The 25,056-nt window shown below is 42.8% G+C and overlaps 2 protein-coding genes across 6 annotated transcripts in view; both read left to right on the forward strand.

Annotated features, from left to right (window-relative positions):
- ccser1 (coiled-coil serine-rich protein 1) overlaps positions 1-11,364 on the forward strand; it is a 106,241-nt gene extending 94,877 nt beyond the window's left edge. For 2 of the 3 annotated variants that reach the window (XM_017710220.2, XM_037535951.1), the window contains exon 10: positions 6,401-11,364. In XM_017710220.2, coding sequence (XP_017565709.2) covers positions 6,401-6,925 — 525 coding nt within the window. In that variant the 3' untranslated portion in view covers positions 6,926-11,364. The remainder of the gene's footprint in view (positions 1-6,400) is intronic. The other variant, XM_037535952.1, reaches the window with a different exon arrangement.
- A 10,694-nt stretch (positions 11,365-22,058) lies between these two features.
- The window catches only part of grid2 (glutamate receptor, ionotropic, delta 2), a 652,613-nt gene continuing 649,615 nt past the window's right edge, over positions 22,059-25,056 (forward strand). Inside the window, exon 1 of one of the 3 annotated variants that reach the window (XM_017712845.2) lies at positions 22,059-22,715. In XM_017712845.2, coding sequence (XP_017568334.1) covers positions 22,628-22,715 — 88 coding nt within the window. In that variant the 5' untranslated portion in view covers positions 22,059-22,627. The remainder of the gene's footprint in view (positions 22,716-25,056) is intronic. The other 2 variants (XR_001858518.2, XM_017712844.2) reach the window with 2 other exon arrangements.

The raw sequence follows: 25,056 nt of genomic DNA on the forward strand, positions 1-25,056 counted from the left end.
AAAATGAACAGACTTTTTGATGGTGAACTAAACATAATCATATATTAAATTGAATGCAATTATATCTACGAAACTTAAGTTCTCTGGCAAAATCAATAAGATTTGTTCATGTAAACCCTCTAACATCTTGTTCATCATTTCCCATTCATCTTCCCCACTTTTATGCGTACATGCCCCTGCAGAATTTCTGTGCCATAGCGTGGTATCATGAGCTGAGGCACAGTGCCAAGCTCAAGCACATTTTGCCTACAAGCCCATTAAAGCTAGACTATTTAGAGGCAGTGTGTTCATTAGAGCTGGGACACAGACCGTCTTCCAATGTGTCATTCAAATTGTAACAGAATGTTCATGAGCTTTCCACCCTTGTGAAATTAACAACTATGTACTGTGCACATGATTAAAGACAAAGGCTTAAACATCAAGGAGACCTTCAGGTGGCTCCAAAAGTAATAAGTGTAAACAGTATATCTCTAGAAGTGATTAATAAAGGCTACAATTATTTAGGTCAGCTGGCTGTGTAAAGGTTAGACTAATTCGAGTTATTGCTAAGTCTTTTGATTTTCTTTTCTTGCCAGGCTACCTTCCATTTAAAGTTTCTCAAAGCAGCTTTCAATGGGCATAAAAATAACACACAGCTTTTACTAAGATGATCGTCTCAACTTGGCTTGACTGCTGCATAAAGCATATTATAACAAAAAGTAGTTGTATTCCCTTAATTTAGTTAATAATTCATAGTAGTTATTGAATAAAAAAATAGACGCACAACTAAATAATCACCCTCAAATAACAATGTTCAAATGGTTATTAAAAAAAATAATAAATTATTTGTTTGTCTCTATTTTTGAAGAAGATGCAACATGAAGATAATGAATGTCTTGGTTAGAACAATGCATAGAAATAATATATGTTTTTAATGGTAGTCATTTTCAATGTTATTTTAATCATGAACAGCTTGACACAATTTTTGAAGCAGACACAAACATAAATACTAGGATTTGAAACATTTGCTGCTAGCAAATCCAAACTGTCATTGTGACAGATGACACAGGCCATTTGTCCTTGTGCCCAGCAACAGGTTGGCCAGGCCAGTGGAAAGCAGCCTTTGCTCAGTTTATGTGATTGTGGGGTCTTCAAGCACTCCAGACTCTCTCTCCCTCTCTCTCTCTCTCTCCCTTTTTCTTTCTTTTTCTCTCTCTCTCTCGCTCTCTGGCAGCTTCTCTTTATCATCGCAAGCCGGGGCCGCTTTTCGCTGCTTTAGACGGCTGGCGCTGCAGTAGCTGCAGGCAGAGAGCTTGAACACGAGCCTGCTTCTGCCTCTGACATTTGCAAGACAGTGACAAAAGATAGCAGTCTAGTGTGCTCCAAACTGCAGCTAATGACTTTCTTTCCCTCTTGTCTCAATGAAAACGCCGATGAAGGAACATTTATCATTTAATGCGCCCAAGCTCATCCGGGAGGGCTGAGGAAAATAGCATGCTTGGCATTAAGAGCGTCGCTGTTGTCTAAAGCCGACAATGGGCTGTTGTCACTTTTTCTCTTGATTTGAGAGAACCTCTTTGTCCGCACAAGAGAGGCACTGTTGAGTATCCATTTATTATGCATGATTCTAGGGCGGCGAGAGAAAAAGCAAAGAAAACAAAAGTCAAAGGCTTGTTTCCTTTCACAATAAATACTACTCAAAGTCTTTAATGTTTTAGTCCTAGTAGCTCGGGCTGTAAATCCTTTAGTCGATTTTTGGTGCAATAACACATAGGCTTGACATCTGTAGACAATGTCCACTTATCAATCATGCATTAAGCCCTGCTCACAATGTGGGTGGATTATTGCCAATAGCCTGTGGCTTAGTCTGGAAACCTGAACATATCTGTTGTCTTTTTATAGCTCTAGGTCTACATGTGTTTGTGATCTGCTACATTTTACATGTATGTGTGTGGTTTAGAGTGTGGTGAACAAGCATACTATTTCTTCCTGCCCGCTGGGTATAATCAGCCAGAGGGGCTTTTAGCAGGAGCGCGCCATTAGCGCTGGACTGGTTTCTTCACGCCCTAATAAAGACCCAAATGGATTGGGACCGTTAAATTACTCTGATTTACTCCAGTCCCCTGTTTTGCGCAGTGTGACTCTGCAGGTGTAAAGGTGTGTGTGGGTGTGTGTATGAGTGAGCATGTGTGGGTATGTGCCTGGCCTACTTCCAAAGCAAAATGCTTCCTATCTTCTGTCATCCACTTTGATGCCTTTATATCGCTGTGTATGAGAAGCTGAGTGCTGTACAGACTGTACTTGAGAGGGCACCGATTTTGTAAATCTTGAACTTCAGTCTACGTCCATGCGTTCATCCTCTGTATACCTTCATACCACTAGCAGTTGACCCGGGGCCAAGCTCAGTCTTTGTATATAGCCAATGGCAAGCTATCCACGGTTACAGAGTGGGACAAATTGAGAGCGGTCTCATGAAAAAATATATTCTTTTTTATATTATATTGCATTATTGGAATATTCTCTTTATTTACATTTCAGTAGTTTATGATGCAAGGTTGTGCACGAGTGCTTGAGTATTTGGTTGACCATTCCAAATGCCTGAAATCACTATTTCAGCATTTGGCTATGTTCCATTATGGAGAAATAAGATGGAGAAAATAAGCTGGTCAGTTCAGCAAAATACTCATTTTAAGTGTTAACAGTGGCGTTAAGTGTGAGGTTAGCTTATATTGGCAAGTAAGTATATTGTATTATACTTTGTTATTAGACAATTGCTTTAACATGAGCACATTGCCAGGGACACATTGTTAAAGTCGTGACTGAGAAGGCAGTGATAGCGCAGCCGGGTCTGGTGAGGATTTTTTGCTAACTAAACTAACTACTAGTTGATTTTATCTAAGTCTCGATACATTGAGAATATATTCCTTTGACAAACTAACACCTTAGCATGTCATCCACTAAGAAAAGACTTGGTGCTGAAGAGGACAATTCACTCATTACTTCTAAAGTCTTATCGATTTTCCCGATCCAGGAAAAATGTTTTTTTTTTTTTTTTTTTTTTTTTTAATGAAAAGTCTTTTCTCATTATTTGTCGACATGTGCTTCTTAATACCAGTTTTCTGATCCAACATGGATCGCCTACAGCCCTGTTAATTTCAGTGAAAGTAGATTTTTTTTTTTTTTTTAATTTTCCTTCTCCGCAGGCTGGATTGTGTCCTCTGGGCTGCTATTTGATGATCCTGGGAGTCCCTTTTCTCCTTCACGTTTACAAATTTTTTTACTTTTCCATGCACACTCCTCTCAAGAGCACCTGTATCATCGTTGCTTGTTCTGCACAGAAATCGAAGCACACGTTTTAAAAAATTTTTAATTTAATTTCTACAGCAGTCTGCTTTCAATTTGATTCCACTTCACGCCTTTAAAGTTATCATATTAGTTAAGCAACAGAGTGTTTAATCAACTTTTTCCACTCTCAACACAGAGTAGATTTAACATGAAGCAGCCAAAGTTATTGTCATTGCAGTGTTTTTCTGTTTGTTTTTTGGCCATCAACCCAACTCAGCTTGCACTGAGATTCAGAACCGTTATGTAGTTAGTACCTTCATGTCTCATCAGTGACAAATTCAAGACATTAGCTTTGCCCTGTTGAATTCATTTAAATCTTCCTGTACTGTAGTTGTGGCATGCACATGTCCACATTGGTCACAGGCATCTTCTTGTGGAATTAGATATTTCTGTGTGCTACCATGTTTTCTATATCTATCAGAAAGACCAGTAGGAATTTTGGGAATATATGTGGGTCTCTTTTTTTTTTCCCTCAGCCGAACCGGTCACAGAATTAAAACTTTTCAGAATGCCATTCTTTAATTAGTTTCACATCAATAAATATATCGCTTACTAAGCATGTATGTTTATTATACTGTGAATATGAGTATAACACGACTGAATATCTGTGTGCAGCTGTTTAGAGCTGTAGCATTTGTTGCTTCTCAAAAGAGTTGCATCTTGGCTGTTGAAGCAACTCAATAATGCTAATGATATTTTTGATTATTCTAGGGCTGATACATTATTTAAAGCCTATTGAAATCTCCATAAACATACTTGTTTATCCAGTTATGGATCGTGAAATTCATTTTTTTTTGCCAATAATGGATATTCTGGTTGTAATTCATACTTTTAGCCCGACAAAAAGAAGAGGAGGCAAGAATGTCCATTAGCATACATAGCAGACATCAAACCACTTTCTACTTAACAAGTTAAACATTTTGTATTTCAGTGGGGGTTTTTTTGGGGGGGGGCTTCATTTGAAATAAAAAAGATTAAGTTTTTCACCATAAATGACAAAACCACTGATGTTTACACAGAGGGGTGAAAGACTGATGTATTGCTGTTTCCACTGTATCTAAAATTAGTCTTTAATATTCAATTAAGAATCTGTTAGTAAACCTTAAAAACCCAATCAAAGCAAACAAAAGGTAATCCTACCTTCCACCCACTTCTTACAGATAGAGAAAAGAGGCACATTGTGGTACCCCTTTCTTTTACAGTCCCCTAAGTTCTAGGTATTAACCAGGTAAGTGTGAGGTACAGACTCTAAAGTACTAAGTAATTCATTTAGGTGATAAGATGGTAAGTACCAGGATAGTCTAAATGAATTATACTGAAATGTCTCACAGGTTCTAGGTATTACCCAGGTAAGTGTGAGGTACAAACTCCAAAGTACTAGGTAATTATTTTAGGTGAGAAGATATCAAGCACCAGGATAGTCTAAATGAATTATTATGAAACGTCTCACAGGTTCTAGATCAGGCCCATGGGACACTTGGGTACACTTGGGTACTTATAATGTAGGTAATAGACAGATGCATACTATTTCAGACTCTGTAGATTTGAGAGCTCCTACACATCCTGTTTATTCTAACTCAAGTTCCAGGTAAATGCATTTATTACACGAAGATATTCCCTCTAACATAGGCAATCAAGTATGAAGTTGCAAGAACTGTGATCCATTTATTCAGCAGCATTCAGTTTAACGTTAGTGCAACCGTAATACCAGTGAAAGTAACTCCATTTTCAAAAGCTGTGCATTACAATATTGTACACTAATTTTGCATTTGCAATCTAAATTGGGGATTAGCACCATGTAAAATATATATATATATATATATAAAATGTATATGTATGTATACACACACACACACACACACACACACACACACACACACACACACACATACTATGTAACTATAGTTACTACAAATTACTACAAAGTACTTTTACATATTTTCTTATTACTTTTCTGTTGAAATGCATCATTTTATTGCAAAATTGTGTGCATGTTTGTAAGTATTCCCTTTTGCTCTGAATAGTTTTCCAGGTTTCAGGTATTTTATCATGTTTCTTTTAAACTTAATAGGTAGAGCCTGATGGGCATTTCAGTGTGATTAGGTTAGATTATAATGGTGCTTACCATCATGTTACTCAATTTCTACCTCACACTAACCTGGGTTATACCTAGAACCTGTGAAACATCTCATAGTAATTCTTTTAGATTATCCTGTTCCTTACCACCTTATTACTTAAAATAGTTATCCAGTACTTTGGAATTTATATCTTACCCTTAGCTGGGTATTACCTAGAACCTGTGAAACATTTCACTATAATTAATTTAAACTATCCTGGTACTTACCATCTTGTCACCTAAAATAATTACCTACTACTTTGGAGTTTGTACCCCACACTTATACTGGTTAATACCAAGAACGCAGGAGACTGTAAAAGAAGGGGTTAACCATGATGATGCCTTTATTATTTGGTGCACTGTGATGGACTTGGTGTGAGCATGCACAAATTCAGAACAGAAATCCAGTTGGTCAGGGCTTATTGTTGGTTTGTTTCATGGTAAACGAGTGAAATAAAATCCTGTTTAAATTCGAAATGGTAGTTTGTGACACAAACAAACCAAAAAAACTATATATTTGTGGCTTTGTTAGATCACATTTTATACCTATCATTACAAATACAAGACACTGAGCCATCATCTTGTAAAAGGAGAAGAGTAGACAGTTGTTTGGGTAGACAAAGAGTTAAACCACTCAAGTTTTCAGGCTGTTTTCTTACTGTGCTCATTAGCATTGTGAGTAATGGTGGAATGTTTACGTAAGCAAGGCCATGCTGTGTGAAAAACTGAACAGGTGGCTTAAGCTCCTCTGTGCCTTTTTTGATTGTGCCACCTCCCCGCAACACGTGCTCTTAGCCAGCTCCTCCACAAAAGAGGTTCCAGTTGGTTGGGAAACAATTAAAAAAGGTTCCAGGAACCCAAGTGAGTTTTGTCAAAGTGTCATTGAATTAAGTGGTCTAATTTGCTCTTGGTCAAGTCTCAGTTTTTTCTGCTTCTGTTTTTTCCCCTCTATTTCATTAGGCCATTCATCCAAGTCGAGCCACAAGCCAAAACAGCAACAGCAACAGCAGCAGCCTCACAAGGGATCGAAGGCAGGCGCGACCGTCCCCCGTCGAGCAGTCTAGAAGTACTCCAACAGGACCAGAGGAGCGCGTGGGCCCTAACGGAGCCTGGAGCCACGACGGAGGAGTGGGAGTGCGGGAGGTGGTACCGGGACAGAGGAGAGTAGAGTCATCTGAGGTGACCGCAGCACGTAAGATAGAACATCTAGGGCCATCTCAGATCCCTCGTGCTGTGGCTGGCAGCAGTTCCAGCCTGCCCAGCAGAGCCAGCCCCTCACGCAGCCTGTCCTCAGACAGTGAGAGGGGTGTAGGGCCAAGAAGTGAGAGAGGACCGCCGACCCGACCTCACTCTTCCTTTACTGGACGCCTCGGCCAGCCGCCCCGTGGTCCCCTGTCCCTGCACATGTATAGCCGCAAGAACGTTTTCCTCCAGCACTCCCTTCACACGGCTGAGCTGCAGGCTCTCGCCCAGCAGGATGCCTGAAAACACATTCATGAGTCTAGTTCACACTCATTCAACGAGATGAGATGGATTTATAAAGCAATTTGATCAGTGTACGTTGTGACTTCATCAATTAAATACAATCTTTAAGTAATATTTTCCTTCTCAGTGAAAAAACAAAGGCTTTCCAAAGGCTACCTGGTTCCTGATTATTTATATACTTTTCTAACCCACTATCAGATCAGTTCTTCCCTTGACCAATCAACATGCATCAGGCTTACAAAGCTTTAAAAGAGTTTTGGACAGGGCAGAGAAGAGCTCCTTCTCCAGTTATTTGAAAATCATCCATCATTTTATGACTGTAGAGCTAAAATCCGTGAAACCCAGTGATCTCTCAATGTCCAGTTTTCATTTATTCTTTTGTTCTTTGTAAAATGACCAACAAGGCATAGAGCGAGACATGCTTGTATGGTCCATGACCAAGCCAAGTCATAAAAAGGTGTCAAACAACAATGTTAAGACAATCCAAAAAGCTACAAAACAACCATAATGCTTACATTTAAAGTCCTTTAAGGTGTAAGTATTAAGTTGGTAAATGTGAGGTACAAACTTTATAGTCTTAGATAATTTTTTTTAGGTAACACTGGTAAATTCCAAACAGTTTTACTTAATTACTCTGAAATGTCCAATAGGTTGTAGCTGTTAACTAGGTAATTGAGTACAAACTCTAAAATACCGTTTAAGTATTTTGAGTAAAAAAAAAAAAAAAGACCCATTTTAATTAGACTGAAATGACTAAAAGGTTCTAGCTGTTAATCAGAGGGTAAAATATCTCATGAACAGAGAAATTACTTGAAATAAGTAAGTACAAAAATGTACAGAATTGAACTGTAATGCCACATGTTTAGGCAGGAAAGTAAATGTTAAGGACCTAGTAAGAATCATTAATTTCATTTACAACATAGATTCAGTTTTATTTCTAGGTAATAAACAGATACTTATCATACTTGGTGCAAACCTTTTTCACCCTGGACTTGAGTTGTTTCCGTTGCACTTTCCTGCTTGCATGTGTCATTACATTGATATTTAGAGGGGCCTTATTCATGCACCTTGCTACTCCAAATATAATATATTTTACTTGGTCATTTACCTGCTTAATAGCTAGAAGCTATTAGGCCTTAAGATGTAACACAGCATAGTAAGCCACAACACAAAGTGCTAAAGTGGTGGCATTCTTTAGAATTGCTGTCTGCAATGTCTAAAACTCCATCATCGTCTTGTTGGCTGAGTGTGAAATGAGCAATACACACACACACACACACACACACACACAAACATACTCCTACTCAAAGAACTTCTGCACTTATCATTCCATCTGCCTCCCTATGGAGGTACTTTACACAGCTATTTGACCTGTACACTTTTTCAGACTCTCTCATTTTTTTTTTTTTCTTCTCAAACCTCAATTTGGGTTTTTGCAGCCAGTTTCACCAACAGCGCAGCATGAAGCTCTGTTGGCCCTTTTGGACCTACACAGGTAGACCTCATTAGCAGCTGTGTGTCAAGGCCAATACTGCTCAGTGTAAAGATGCGGAAGCCAGTTCACACTGACCCTGCAATCGCTGCTGAAAAACTGACCTGGAAGAAATCATCTAGCAATGTGACCATTTAGCTCAAATTTGTATCTGTTGAACTGTTTTTCTTTTTGTTGTTGTTGTTGTTGTTGTTGTTGTTGTTGTTGTTGTTTTTGTTGTTGTGGGTACTACAGTATGTCTATATGCGTCTACTTTAGCTTAAGCATTCCCAGTCATTTCAAGCGGTGCTCACGGTAAACAAATGAACAGCATGTGTTCTTGAGAACAAACCTCACCTTCTGAAATGAACAGGGATGCCAAGAGCCAAAAGCTATGACTGATAAAACTGAATGACGTGTCTTATATCCATGTCTGAACTCAATCATCGCGGAGGTACGTTTATAAATCACCCTCAGCAGTACCCACCAGCACATTTTTTGCACCAACAAACATGACACTGCAGGCCCACGCACATGTTGCCAAATCAAAATCCTCTCTCAAAGTGAGGGGTTTTAAAGCTCTTGCTGCTAGCTGGGAATTATGTGTGTGCTCTCAGACCCCTCTTAGGGAATTTAACACTTATTAACCTTTATTAACCGCATGCTACTCTCTCTCTTTTTTAATACTGCAAACAGAAATCGAAGCCGAACCTTTTTGTATAGTGACTGTGGGTAAAAATAGCTTTTACAGTGTTTTAATAGAAAGCAGTGGCAAGAAAAGAGCCTCAAGTGATCACCACTGCCTGTCTATAAATGGACACCAGGTGAGTCAGTTTTACCAACAACTCTATGAGAGGACAGCACTGCTCTTCTAGAAAGAAACAGTTGTCTTCTGATAGAGGAATAAACTGATCTTATATGAGGTAAAGCACACCATACTTCAGTTGAAAAGTGACAAAGAGCTACATTTTAAGCCCTTAAAGTCTAGCCAAGTGGTTCTTATTCCAGTCCTCAGGACCCCTCATACAAAAAATGTTAAGGACCTGGTTAGGACCTGGTTGGGAACCACTAGTCTAAACATTTTCCTCAGTTATTAATCTCATTAAATTACTTAGTAACTACTCAAAGTAATACAATACTGTGCACTTGTCTGAGACCACCCCCATTTATTTAATTTCCCCAGAGCCCAGACCTTAACATTATAGAATGTGTTTGGGATTACTTGGACTGTGAGAAGCAGAGAATGCAACAAGCTTCTAACTGAACTTGGTGTGAAAAATATCCCTATGGATTTCTTTGAAAAAGCAAGTGTGATAAAGTATGAAAGCTGTAATAAAGGTAAAGCTTGGATACACTAAATACAGAAGGAAATGTTATGTTAGGGCTCTGTGCAAGTTTCTGTTAAATATATGTTTTCTGCTTTTTATACATGACGCACATCAAGGACCTGCTTGCAATTTACTAACTCGTTTAGTATGCTGGCACTATCAGCACTTCAGTAGTTTTTGGTGTTTCATAAGAGCGGTGCTTCGCATCACTGACACTGTGTGAATAACTTTTACTTAATGACTTTTTGACTGGAAGTTAAATAACTGAAGGGTGACCTCTCTCTGCTTTTGCACGATATTCTGTATAAGGTACATAGGTATGTAAGGAATTGAAGTCAGGATCTGCTGACGGGTTCTTAGAGTTTAAGGGGTTAAAATCTTTGTTTAAAAAAATGAAATCAAACTACATAAATGTAATTTATTAGCAGATGTTGATGATGAATTTAAAACTGCCATAGACTGTCTCTTAAGGAATTCTGTGCACTCTGTATGGAAGTGGTCTCAGGGAGGCATGGCATACCACCCCCCCCCCCCCCCCCCCCCCCCTCCTGGAATGGACAGTTTTGGCCATTTTTTGTGGATCGGAAGGATGAGCAAGGACAGTTGGAGGGGAAGGAAACCCTGAAGAAATGCGGTCCCATCCATCCGGCAGGTCTGCTCCCCGAGGTCCACTGCTCCACTTACAGCAATCTGCTGGGAGCGCCAGCGCTCTCTTTGCTCTCTCTTTCTCTCAGCCCTAGTTCTACCACTCTGCCTGATCGGACTCAGCAAGGGAAAGAAAAGAGGAGAGACGGTTTGGCGTGGTCTCATCATCACCACACTGCGATATCAATATCATCCCTCTGTGAAACTAGACTGTGTGTCTTATGTGATTTAAGAATGACCTTGTAAGAACAGAGACTGCGTAGTCGTCCAGCCAGCCTATGAAGCAGCACTTCCCCCAGCCATTGCTTTCAGCAATACTGTGTGAATTTGACATGGACTCGAATGGCTGACTGTGGGTAGCTGAATGCATGTTTGAGAATTGCATTGTACTCAGTCATTCTCTTTTGTGCCATCATTGGTATATACCTTTACCTCAGGGTAAAAGCTGTGATGGTGCAAGAACGGGTTACTGTGTGTTCAGATGGGGGGGAAAGTTTGGGGAAGACTAAATGGTGCAAATGGAGCTCCTGGTCCTGTAAATGTTGATAGAACATTGCTCATTCTTTTTTGCAAGAACGTATGTGCAAACATATGTCTGAACTGACTCACTTTACGTTCACTAGGCTAGCTATTTATTACGCGCCTTATTTATTATCTGTGTTATTGTGAGATTATCACTCCAAGGTCTTATTTTGTATCTGAGTCTTTGAAAACCAGTGTCCTCATAAAGGATGCGCGTGATGTATCGGAATGGTTATGTACATCTTGAAGAACTGACTGTAAATTATGTATTTTCCAAATTGTACAGGGTCCACATAATATTGGCACTTTGAAGAAGTGATTTTAAACCATGATCAAATGCTGAGAATTTAATAGGATATGTTCCTGTACGTTTTGGCTAAATGGTTTTCACAAATAACGGTATGATTTTCACTGAATGTAATATATTTACTCCCATTAAAGATAAGTAAAGACACTTCAGCAGTGTCCACTTCTCCATTGACTGTTAATGTTCTCTGCTTGCATGGTGAAAGAGATCCTCTCAGCTTTTCTTTTATGCAAAGCTTCTAACGTGTATCCTAATAGTTTACTGTGGGTATGAATATTTATAAGGCCACATACATAATGAGCTTGATTGAGATGTGTATATATAACCTGACTGAGGTACTAAATAAGTTAAATGGACTGTGATAGGAATGTATTGCTTCACTAGCCTGTATAAGCGTAAAGGCTGCATGTTCAGCCTTCTTTTTATCAGCTGCTCAGTGGCTATGGCTCTGGCTCCTTCCTTCCAAGCAAACGATATGAAGACTGGTATAAAAAAGAAAAAAAGGCATTCCACTTGATAGTTTGCAGCCTTCAAAGCTGGGTACTTATGCTGGAACGCTGCTGTGTCGTCTCTGGCTGTGGGAATATGGTTGTTACCCTTCTTAAAACGTTTTCTGGAAATCGCTTATTGCCTTGCCAGTAATGTATTGCATCAGACTTTGTGGCTCAAAAGCCTGAGTGAACCACAGCGTCATCCCTCCTCTCTGTATCTCTTCCCCCCCTTCAGCGGTTTGTGCTCGACCCCCTTTGCCCAATTTGAACTAGCCTGGTTTCACAGCTCTCACAACTCTCCTCTCTTATTCATCCTTTTAACAAGTTTTTTCCGACTAAAAAGAGGCCAGAACCGGACCTGAAAGTCTCTGGCGAGAGTAATGGCTGTGGCAGTGCTCTGCGGGGACCGAAGCCAGTACAGAGAGACTGCAGTAATCACAGCAGCGTGTGTTGCCTTGACGTGGAGTTTTAGGGGGAGGAGAACTGACTTTGAAATACAGAGGTGTGAGAGTCCCCCCCCCCCCAAGATGACAATCTTCTGTGAAATGGTGTCGGTTATGTGTGACTGGGCCGTGAAAATGTTCGGAAATCTGTGTGTTTGCCTCCGCTTTTTGCCAGCAGTGATTTGCAACGCTGTCTTCTTCCGGAACAGCACTTTTTCATCACACCCGTAGAGGGTTTTTCTCATGTTAGCGGTCATCCAATCTCCATTTCACTGAGAGATAAATAGATTCGGCTCTGTGTGATGACACAAGTATCACGCATGCAAGCAATTTGATGGAGCTTAGTCATGAAAGGAGATAGAAGTGGTGAAAATGGGTGGAATGAATATTTCACCCAGCAAATGATCGCTTTGCCTTTTCTGCTGTTGGATGTTAGAAGAAGAATGAGGCCGAGACTGATAAAACTCCATGATCGTGCATTTGACTTAAAGGCCAAAATATGCAGTAACCAACAGTATTATGCTCATTAACCCTCCATTCTGGAGCTTTTTGTGAGAAGATTTAAGCCCACATTATGCCTACTGGCAAACCCTGGGGGTCCAGGCTGTAATGTCAAGAGAACACATGCTGTGATGGTGACCCCCAAACTCTGGAAAAGGTCATAGTGGGCTAGTAACTCATGTTTATTGTTCAATGATACCCCGCTGAGTTGTATATCTTCCTGTTACACCTGCAGAGATGCTCTCTACTCTAACTCCACCCACACATGCTGGCACACTTCGCCAAGGAGAACCAGACTTGCCAGCCTATTTCCTCAATGGGGGGATCCTAGTGTGTGGACAGCAAGTAAGAATGAGTTCAGATAAGAGCACTAAGACAGCAGGAGCAAAGCAGCTGCCAACATAACCATGGGTGTTACAAGAACTTTTGCTTCTTGACCCCTGATTCCATGTTCTCTGCAGAGTTTTGGATCAACGTCTCAGTCAATCATTACTAGCATCATCTGCCTTGGCAGTTTTTTTGATGGCAAATTTTGGTCTATTGGTTTATTTATGTTTCAAGAAAAAGCTTGCTTTCTGCTGATCAAACGGCATCAAGCGGATGCATCTCTCGCTTCTCTCTCAATCCTCAGAGGCAGTACCCCAGTGAGCTTAAAGCCTCCACTGCCTCTAATATCCTTATCTCCCTGCTTCACATTCAAACTGCCCTCTGCAGCAGCAAAACAAAAGAAGGGTGCCTGTAATGGCAAATACGTTCAGTTGTTATTTCTCTCGTGTCTGTGGGAGAGGGCGAGAGGAAGAGGGAAAAAAAGAAACTCAAAGTCTCCATTATTCAAGCTTCTTCCACTAACGCAAATGCATGTTGATGAAGTCTTGGTGGATGTCATTAGCATGTTTTGACAAATGGAACATATACTGTATGTCAAAGTGTCAAATCCATTCTCTTTAATATATGCTTTATATCCCAGAAAGTCAGAAAGCTAGCAAAGCAAGCAAAGCCATTTAAGGAATGGATACTCCTAGGAATGGACGTATAAGTAGGACTTCTTGTGATGAAGGCTGTGGCATCCAGGCAGATCCTGCTGCATTCAGTTCCAAAGTCAAATTTTCCCGTCACCAGATGTTCTTGCGGAACTCAAGGCCTCTTGTACTGAGACTACCATGCCCAGTACGAAGTGTCAGGGAAAGGGGTTTAAAGCTCCCTGGCATTGGACTGTGGAGTAGCAGTGGAATGATTCATTCTTTTCTCAACACATCATTGAGAGTTCCTCCCAATGCAACTGAATCAATTGGGAAAAATAATCTATTTTAAATGCTACGGATTGAAATGATTTACGCTTTTTGAACAACAAAAAAAACTTGCTTAAACAAATACATATGATGTTTAATCAAATGCATGTAATATTCTCAGGCCGACTTCACAAATTACCGGGAGATGTAAACCAAGAGATTTACAAGGCACTGCCCAGGCATCGCTGATCATAAATAAACCAAATGTTTTCTATTTTAGCTTTAATAAAGATTTTGATAAGCTGATGCTCCATATGTGGATGCACTGTATACCAGTTAGCTAATCATCACATAAGACTGATTGACACAAAGTAAAGAAGTGAGTTGAACTCACAAAACAGTCTGACCTGAGGGCTGCAGTGCCTTGGAAGCTAAAGAGCATCCACCCCAAATGCAGAGCAGCAGAGGAGGTGCAGGCTCAATGTCATTACTGTTACAGATTTTTTGGAAAAAAAAAAAAATATATTATCCAAAATACAGGCCATCTTTCTCGGCAGCCACCTCTCAGCCCTTCATAACCGTATCAAGAGTGACACAAAACATTGGCAGTGTGTAAACATTGCAAATGTTCTCTCTGTTAGAAGCATGCTGTGGCCAAAGTAATTGGATCAGCTGATATTTTTGATACTTTTAATGCATTATCATTTTTCTTAAAGAAGCTTGACTAGTGGAATCAAATCACAGTTTAGTGTATCGAATCAAATCTAATTTACAAAAATCACTTTTGAATCGATTTGCTGTCAGCTCAAAGACTCACACCCCTACACTATCAGAAAAAAGGTACTGTACAGTACATTTTTGTTCACCAAGGTATAAACAGTGGTCATAAGGTCCAGTTATACATCTTAACCCACTTACTGTGGAGCGATGTGTTGAAGTGCTGTCTGTGATCTAGATTTAATTTCCCCAAATCAACTTCAATCGACTTCAACAAAGCTCTTGCGAGTACAGTCAAACCCTCAGCAATGTTCCAACACCTAGTGGAAAGCCTTCCCAAAAGAGTCAGTTCTGCTATTACAGCCAAGAGGGGCCAGATCCTTTATTTTGGAAGAAATGTCAGAAAAGTGGAAACCTAGTTAGCATTTGCTGTTCTAGTGGCAGCAGCACATGCAGAAGGCCTGTCGCAGGACAGCAGGGACCTCCTGTGCACTTAATGGCTTTTAACAAGTTGCTCATAATAAGTTATTGTCATTTCTTTCTTTCATTCACGCTCTCTCACACTGTCTCACTCTCCCACAGACTCACACACATTGGTTCCTCCTGTTCCTCAGGCTGACGTTCCAGGGCATTGTCATCATCCGTCAGATTCTTACTCAAAGAATCCCTTGTTGCATAACAGCAGGACCACACTGTCTGGGTGCGTGGTTAACTTCAGACAACGTTCTGTGCTAAAAGAGTATGTATGTGCAAAAAGTGCACCCTAACATCAATAACAGTGCTGCGTCCACCCACAGGAATGGCATTCATTTACATCTTCGATCAGGGAGCAGAAACGGTGTCCTTATCTGTGAAGCTGTCTGGCCTAGCTCTCCCTCGCTCACATCAAGGACTCATAAAAGCAGCGCCTGCAGCAGCACAGGAACAATGAGGTATAAACATCCCTAACACCTGCAAAACTGTATTACATCTTACACAAATCTGCAGACCCTTGGGCGGTTTGATGGAGCCATAATAGATGGTGGCTGATAAAGGCCTCGCCAGGAACCGCGCAGTTGCCGACACTTTGTTGCCCATATCAATTTGAGGTAATGCTTTCTGATTCCCTCGCAGTCCTCAGTGATATTCAGCATGATTCAACCCATTCTGGCTTGACAGGGTAAAGTCAGCTCCGAGCACACGCTCTAATAATACCCCACTGCTTACAGATGCCAAGACGGTAGCATGTGTTTTTTTTTTTTCCCTTCAAGATGAGAAGAAATTCTCTGCGTGCTATTTTAGAAGGGGATGCGAGAGGTTGCTGTGGCACCTGTGTTGCATTGCAGGGAAAGGATGCTTATGCATCCAAGTGATAATGATGACACATGGTCTCTGCAACTGCAGTAAGATCCATGTGTCTCTGACAGAGCTACAGAAGCAGAGTCACCCCAGCTGCCACTTGCTTCCTACCTGCTTCAATTAAGGTCCTGCTGCTATTCATTTCCTACAAGTGGCTTCCTTAACCTTCCTTTAAACTTGTTTTCCTCCATTAGCTGAGCAAACAAAATCTCTCAACCCCTCCTCTCCCTCTCCCTCCCTCTCCCTCCCTCTCTCTCTCTCTCTCTCTCTCTCTCTCTCTCACTCTCTCTCTATCTGTCTATCTGTCTGTCTTTCTCTCTCCATCATAACTGCATGGTTGAGAGGTTATGTGGTCTTGGTGCAAAGAGCATCTATCCACTCTTCTGTCTTCTCGATCTCTCATCCCTTCTACTCTCTTCCATCAAGCCTCTGTGGGCATTTTGTCCCATGCAAATGGCTCTTATCATCACTCTGGCATTCGCCGTTTCAATCCATCCACCCCCAGACAGTTCACTTCATTTCAACTTGCTTCTCCTTGTGTTTTCAGGGTCAGTCAGCCAGAAAACCAATTAGTCAGGGTCCTTTTATCACCTGAATGAAAGTGAGCAGTGTCGAGGCTGGCAGTGATACGGGCCGAGGCACGAAGGCCCGATTCTGCCAACCCCCGGCCTCTTTGTGTGCACATCACAACTGCGGCCAAGGTTCACCTTCCTTCTGCCTTTGTGGAATAAAAGAGGATGCGTTTGTTTTGATTACTTATGCCCAACCCATCCCCTCCCCATGGAAAGGCCCGATACAACCACGACAACTGTGCTGCTCTCTTCATCACAAATCTGCTGCAATTCTCAGACGTTTCAATATATGACCCAATTTTTCCGAAAGCACTCTGCCAGCAGCCCACTGAAAGGATGGGAGCACAGAGAGACAGAGTGGCAGGGCACAATGCAAGAACAAATTCAGAGGAAACAGCTCAGCGAAAATGCCAGCCTGCACACCATGATCAGCGGAGGATTGATGGAGTTATGGACTCGGTGACAGAATCCTACATTATTCTCATAAGCGAAATCGAAATTGTGCCTGGGATGTATGTATCTTTTTCCACCCCTCGCCTGCTGTTCTAAAAGACATGAAAAGAAATGGCCTCCTTTCTGCACTTGTAGTTGCCTGGTGTCATTTCTGCTGACTAGAGAGGGCTTTCTGCAACAGATTCTGCCTCTCTTGCATGCTGAGATGAGCTCCACCTCCTCTAAAGAAACCAGGCTCACTTAGTTCTCCGAATCTGCCAAAGCATGACTCCAGGCAACACGCGCAACTCTACTGTCACCCACACACAAGGTGTTCTATTAATCATGCAAAGCAAACTCGGAAACGAAGGGCAGTGGAACGTGTCTGTTGGCCCCCCTGCCCCGAGGCCAGGCAGCCCCAGCGGGGGACGACTCTGTCACAGAGAGCCACGTTCTGCCCTACCTCAGCGTTTAACTATGCAACTTAGTGCCCTTGGAAAATCAGAACTTTGTCACAGGACATTATCGGTTTAATGCAGGCAAAGCAACTGTGAAGGAAGTTTTGGTGACCACATTAGAGACCAGCTTGAAGTCTTGCATGGAGGATGACGTGGCTTGTTGACTTACTAGAAAGAAACCCGATTCTTAGGCGCTCACTTCACGGTGTGGCCTGAGAATGTAAACATGTGTGGTTTCATTATGCAGATCAAGTCTCCCTCTCTCCTGTCTCCAAGGATAGAGTATGATTGATTCCAAGAGTGTCGGATTCCCAGACGAGGAACTGAAAATAACCTGCAGCTCATCTTTATGCAGAGCCTTCCATGGCATATTGACCCGAACACTGCACAAAGCCACACACGCTGCACGCCACCATCTCTTCATGGAGACTCTCGCAACCTTCTCAGAGTCCCAACATGGTGAGACTTGTCAGCACTAAGGCCAGGTAATAACTGACACGTGACGGAAACTTCAGCTTTACACCCTCGAGATGAGAATAATTTAAGATAGTCACACATCTGTGAACTCCTGACACCATTTAGCGAATGTTATGATAAGGTAACATCTTTTTCTTAAGCAAGCGTAAGAACAAGGCCTTCAAGTCATATGGAGAAGCATATTGTTGAGTGATACCATAAACCTCTGCTCTTCTGTTCTTAACTAATACTGACGTTATGAACACAAGTCAAAGCAGTGGTATATTAAAGCCCAGTGTTAAGCAGCTCAAATAGAAGGGAGACCTCTGCTGTTTGAAGACATGTACTTCATATAGTCCACTTATCATGTGGTAGGATAGGTGCTACAGTAGTAGCTTGTTAGTAAGCAGAAATGTACAGTTAAATGCTGTAAAATGTGTCTTACTATTCATTTTGCTCATCTCCATGAGCTGCATAACAAGAAGTACCATTTCAGACATGGAAAGGTGAGCTTTGTACGCCCATTTCAGCACCCATGATGTGAACAGCTCCCTTACTTAGCATTATGCACACAGCTGCGCAGGGAAGAGCTGCAGTCATATAAATAAACTGAGTTGTGTTTCAGCACCACTAGTCAGTGGACAGCTCCTATTCAGCATGTTGCACTGAACAGGCAGCATATGGATCAGTTACACCTTATAATGTCTTTCAAAGCACTTGTCGTCTTTTTCCAGCAGAGAGGAGGCTCTGACGTGCAAACCTGGTCAATATATTCACATTTTCTGAGGAGTAAAGGGCTAAAAAATTGATCCAGGAACTTTTATGCTCAGACAGCAAATTATACGCAATGGCCACAAATTGCGATGCTATTGCATTGCGTTTATGACTAGCGCATCCTCTTTGGTAAACGATCCTGAGCCCAGCGCTTTGTAAAATGCTGTCCTGTTTTGTTCTTTTGCCTAGACCAGATTTATATTGCTGTTAAATTAGCACAACAAATATACAGAAATATTGAGAAAGCCTCATCAAATGCCTTCAGTATGTTTTGAAATATAGATTATATCCATCCAAAAGTGTGTTGGTGGTATTATAATTAGGCTAGCATTCATAATATGCACCAGCTATACCCCAGTTCAGGCTTGCGTTTAGCTGAAATAATCTGCTCCAGTTAATATGAGCGGTTTTCCAGTATTTCTGTTTATGTTATGCCTGGTTTTCAGGCAGCCAGTGGAGAACTTGCATCATTTTGCAAACTGTACAAGCCTGTAAAAGTCTTTTAAGCATGACTAACATTCTTATCTTTCACAGACATTCAAGTTTATCCCATCTAGTGCAACACTGACACTTGCCATCGTAAAATACATTTTGTAAGTCTCCAAAAGCTTGGTAATATGTTATTTAAAAGTTAATAGTTATTTGATTATTTATGACTGAGGGAACTGCATGTCCCCTCTCTTCCCTGCAGATCTAAAAATGAATCCTCTGATGTTGGGAGGGCTATAAATATTTCTGAGGATATCAGGACAGTCTCCATTGCCAAAACAGGTCCCCTAACCTCCTCTAAAGTCCTGTTTATCTGTCGCTCAGCCCCTGACTACTCAATCAGCCCTACGGCTCTGACGTTCTGCTCTTTAGATGAAGCTACTTTCATTCTGTTTGTTTACTGATAAATAATTCACCCTTTGGAAATCGCTGTGTTGGTGGTCTTTGATTGGCAGTGCTCCGTGTGTTTGTGTGCCATATTTGGACCGCAAATGTGAGCGAATTGTGTTCATATTGACTTTCAGAGGAAAAGAATGGGCATTATCTTTGGCCGATCAAACTACAAAGTTAGACACTGACCCTGTGGCTCTGGTTTTGGGGCCCGAGTCCAATAACAGTGTGTCCTTGTGGTGACAGTTTGCATATCAATTTGCACCTGCTTCCTTTTTATGCAGGATATTTCTTTTCCCCACAGCCTTTATTATTCGAAAGTACAAAGACTTTGTTTGAGGCCACAGAAGACCTCAGCAGATACCAGATGTTGGGATAGATCTTTAGCAATGATTCCACAGAAGAACAACATTTTATTTTTCTAAGAAACCGTTTTGGTAAGAAACCTGTAGACGTGGTGGTGGAAAGAAGATTGTTGCTTAGTAGCGTTGAAGTTTGTAGAACCTAGACATGACGTGAAGGTTCCATATCAATTTAGTGTTTTCCTAGTACTGTACATTCAAGGTGAGAACCATTAAGTTGTACCTCAGGTAGACAGCAGTGATGTTGGTGGCGATGATGCACTGCTCACAGGCAGTAGTATATCTTTGGCTGTCATGTGCCTATGTATTCAGTAATTTTAGAATGGTACCCTTCTGTGGATGCCCTCTATAGAGTTCGTCCGGGTGTGCATTGATATGCTGCTACCCCCCTTTCTCTCATGCCTTATCCAATCATAGTGGTTAATGAGGCGTCGCTCCCACTCTCCACGTTTGCTCTGAACGCCGTCACAACTGCCATTCTCATCTCTCATAGCCCCATGCTTCCTCCAGATCACTCGCAGATCCATGCTGATAATGTGAACACAACAGGTTATCTTCACCAGCCCTTACAAATAAACCACAAATGTGATGGAAAGTCGTGATAGTTGAGACCAACAGTGCTGCGCAATCACCCTTAATTTATATAATGTCCAGTTGAAACAGCCGTTAAGTTTACTTTATCATTTTTCAGGAGATATTTACATATTTCCATTTCCATAAGGAAGAAGAAAGTCAAAGAAAAATAAGTGAAACACAGATTCCAAAATCTGGAGTTCAAAAATGAAGAAAATTTGACTCCTAACAACCATGTAAGACCCTGGGAGACCATCAAACTGTCCGAGGTCCACTTTTGCATCAGATCGGAGAAAATCCACAGGTGTTCTTCGCCATCTTTCCACGGTGTCAACACTGAGTCTGAAAGGATGTGTAGCGCTCAGTAAGCTGTTACTGAGAAAAGCAAACAGGTGAAAGGAGTACGTTTTCTCAGCCTCACTAAATGAGTTTCAGTTACTTGGATTGTGAGCAGCAATCAAAAAAAAGAATCATCCAACTTCTAAAACTGAACTTTTCAGAAAAACATCCAGCAGATTTCTTTGAAAAATGAAAGCAAGGCTCCTCAGAAGAACGGAAGCTACAATTGAGGTAAAGCCAGACTATATATAGATATATTCTATATATATATAGAAGATATAATTATCTTCTACGTAATTGTTAAGGCTTCTGTGTACATGTACTTAATGGCCTTTTCGATCTGAAAACAAATAAAAGAAGGGTGGTCTCTGGACTTCGGACAGAGCGGTACAAAGATACTGGTATCCTCTAGAAAATGTCTTTTTTAAAGTTGTAACACAAGTAATTTAACCCATTAGAACCGAATTTCACCTCAAACCAAACACATAAAGCCGTCGCCTTGAACACTGCAGTTGTCTGCGAGCCATAGCCGAGTATTATGTAATGGAATTTCGGATAGGATTGTGAGGAGGAAACGTTAGGGTCATAGAGCTGTTAAGCCGTTCATTCCTTTCATAGGCAATTAACACAGGTTATTAAATAAGAAGAGCCTACACGTGTCTCTATTTATTTATTTTTAGCGATGCAAGCAAATCGAAGGAGTTGGACAAGGGAGGAGCCCTAACCTCACAGATTAGCCTTCTGCATTATCCTCATTCTACCTCCGCCCACTCTTCGGTTGCGCTAACCCCCCTACCCCCACCCCCACCCCCCCCCCCCCACCCCACACTCTCTCACTTCCAGTCACCGCTCGTCCAGGCTGCTCTCTGTTCTTCATCTAAAGTCTCTCTCTTCTCCTCCTCCTGACCCCCCCCCCTCCTGCATGCGGACTCCTCCTCATCACGCTCGCACACGCTCGGTCCCCGCCATCCAACTCTCTCTCTCTCTCTCTCTCTCTCTCCCCCTCTCTCTCTCTCTCGTCCCTCTCTCTCTCACTCGTCCCTCTCTCTCTCTCTCCCTCGCTCTCTCGCGCGCTCTCTCTCTCGTCCCTCTCGCTCTCTCGTCCCTCTCTCTATCTCTCTCTCCCTCTCTCTCTCTCTCTCGTCCCTCTCTCTCTCCCTCTCTCTCTCTCGCGCGCTCTCTCTCTCGTCCCTCTCTCTTTCTCGTCCCTCTCTCTCTCTCTCTCTCCCTCTCCCTCTCTCTCTCTCTCTCTCTCTCTCTCTCTCTCTCTCTCTCTCTCTCTCTCTCTCTCTCTCAGTCAGGGCTCGTCGCTCGAGCGGCGCTTTTCCACGCGAGCAGCGGCAGTGTTAGCAGAGGCGCTCCGATCTGCAGGAACTTTCCGCTCGAGCCGCTCCTCCTGTTCAATCCCACAGCCTCTAAAAAACCACACACTGCCCCCTCTCCTCCACCTCCACCCCCTCAAACCATCCTCCGCTCCCTCCTCCTCGCGCTCCACTCGGACCGTTCGAGAGGACCGGAGCCGCCTGGATGCTTCCGCGCGGTATGGAAATTTCCGACCTCGGTTAAGGATATTTTCTGGCGCGAACCCGAACGAAGAAGGCGTCGAGGGAGAGAAACGGGGCTTGGAAGGAGGACAGTTACCCCCTCTCCACCTCCTCCATCTCTCCCCTCCACCTCCTCTCCTCCACCTCCTCCTCCTCTTCTTCTTCGTCCTCTTCCTCCTCCTCCTCCTCTTCCTCCTCTATCCGGACCAGTCCTCCGCTCGTTCGCTTCAGGATTTAAAGCCTCCATTCCTCTTCTGCTGGGAGACCCCCGGGCTTTTTTTGGGCTTTGGGCTTTAAACCGCCCCCCTCCCGCGGGAAGACATGAAAGTTTCCCCGGCGCTCGTGCTCCTGCTGGCCGTTTGGAGCGCGCGGTGGCAGCGCGCGCTGCCCGATTCCATTATCCACATCGGTGAGTTTGAACACCTCCTCCTCTCAGCGACGAGCGCCGTTTTGTGTTCTGGGATTTCATACGGGGCTCGAGCTTCGCGAGCCCGCTGTGCTGTTAGGCTCGTTCAGGCTTCCGTGGGTTTGTCGTGTTTAATTCTGTCTCCGCGTCCTTCGCCTAGTTTCGCGGATTGCGCTGCAGTTTGGACACGAAGTGGAATATCCCCCACAATGCGGCCATTATGCTGGGAGGCTGCGCGTGCTGGGGGCAGAACAGGTGGTTTTGCTCGGAGCTGAGGGGCTTTTTTCAGTCGTTAGTGTCGTTTATTCCCGAATACCCTCTCACTGCGGTCGAGGTCTGATAGAGGGAGACAGACAGACAGACAGACAGACAGACAGACAGGCAGGCAGGCAGACAGGCAGGCAGAGAGAAGGGGGACATGGGTGATGATGATAAGCATGCATACGTGTGTGGAGAGTGCACGCGCGCGTGCACGTTTTAGAGACGGGGCCGCGTAGAAGAGGGAGCTGCTCCGCTCTCGGTGTGTGTCGTGGAGTGGGGGGCGCACAATCCCGCTTCCCTCTGCGCACAAACTTCCATCATATCACATAATGACTCGAACTGAATGCTCTGCGTGTTTGATTGTAGAAGCCTTCACTGCTTTGCACTGTTGGCTTTGATGCCAGGCAGTCAGAACTAATCCATGTATGACTGCTAGGAATTGAGGGAAGGGGGGCGGGGAAGGGGGGGGGGGTGGTGGTGGTGGGGGTGGTGGTACCCCTCTCCCCCCCATTGCCTCTTGCAATGATATAAGCTCATAGTGTCGTCCGCATAGAGAACAGTTCACATAGTTAACAGACAGCAGTTGGGCTGAGACAATACTTGTACTATATATATGTGTGTGTGTGTGTGTGTGTGTGTGTGTGTGTGTGTGTGTGTTCTTTTATGACATGAGGCAAAATGCTTGTTGGAACATGTCTTGTGTTAAACAATAACCGAATAAAAAATATATAAATGTGGGCTGTACTCGGCTTTTGGATCGAAACCGACCATAACCCAGCATTTTAAGAGTGCCCCCCTGTCTGCAAACAGGTGGGATAAAGCAGAGTCAGTCTTTAAAGCTGCAGAAGTGGGCTACAGTCATTCTAAGCTGCTGGTAGCGGTTTTCCTCCCCAGACGAAACATCTTATCAGTTCCTGCATTTTCCTCATTGCCTTGGCCAGCATGAGTTTGCATGCGTGGGACTGTAGGTAACTCCACATTACGGAGAGCCCAGACAGTTTTGACCATGTCCCAAACTAATCCCTTCCTAATCTCTTTTCTGCTGTAATCGAAATAAAAGAGTAGGGGGGAAAAAAAAAACGACAGTGAGATCAACTGCAACAGCTTCCTCATGATCTGCATGCTGAATGGAAGGCAGCCTTTTATGAGGCTGTTCTGAGAAGTCTCCGTGATTTATGTGGCTGGAAATGCCCTCACACAGAAGTCCCTCACATTATTCGAACTGCCTCGCAGGACCCCCCCCCCCCCTTAGGTTCCACTGCAGCCCCCTCGAGCTCAGAGTGCCACGCATGTGCTTAGACGTCCCCACCAAAAGATTCACGATGAGGCAATTATAGCTCCCCCTCCAACAGCACGAGCTCCACATGCAGTGCAAACGTTTGGTTTGGCGGATAGAGGCTGAGCAGGGGAGCGAGCTTCGTGCCCCCTAGTGGCCGCTCCAGTCTCACCAGACTGGGACTATGTAGTCCGATTGATTGACAAGTCTGATTATTTTTGATGGCCTTGACGGGTTGTAGCCTCGTTCGTTTTCACAGCACATTTTCAGATCATTTGCCCTCATCATCTTACGTGGATGAGGGACATTGTTTTTGTAGCTAAGTCATTTTTTTTTTCCAATAGTATTGATCAAAGTTAGATATTTGGACATTTTGTTTCTGATAGGGTAGATGCTGGCTCATGGTGCTTCTGATTGGTAGATATAAACAGCTTTTTTGGATAAACCAATCAGAAGCAAAATGAGCGAGTTTCTAGTTATTACTGAGTGAGTTTTTTGCTTCTTGATTTGTCTTTGACTAAGTCACGTCAAATACACTATTCAGAATGTTTAGGCTTATTTCCGTAACGATTGACACTGGTTTAGTCTTTTCCTCGTGCCTTGGTTATTACATTAACCATCATAAAGAAGATAAAAACCTGTAAATGCTATTTATATGCAACCCAGAGTGCTGGTAGTGGGTGAGTTTGGACCACTTTGTTATGGCACAACCTACTCCTCCACAAGCGGCGGACACACTGAGAGCAGTTCTGGGCCCTAAGGGGACATCACTGTCTGTGTTCCTGTGACAGGTCAGCGGATTGTTTC

The sequence above is a fragment of the Pygocentrus nattereri genome, chromosome 28, assembly GCF_015220715.1.
Source record: "Pygocentrus nattereri isolate fPygNat1 chromosome 28, fPygNat1.pri, whole genome shotgun sequence".
In the NCBI taxonomy this organism is placed as follows: Eukaryota; Metazoa; Chordata; class Actinopteri; order Characiformes; family Serrasalmidae; genus Pygocentrus; species Pygocentrus nattereri.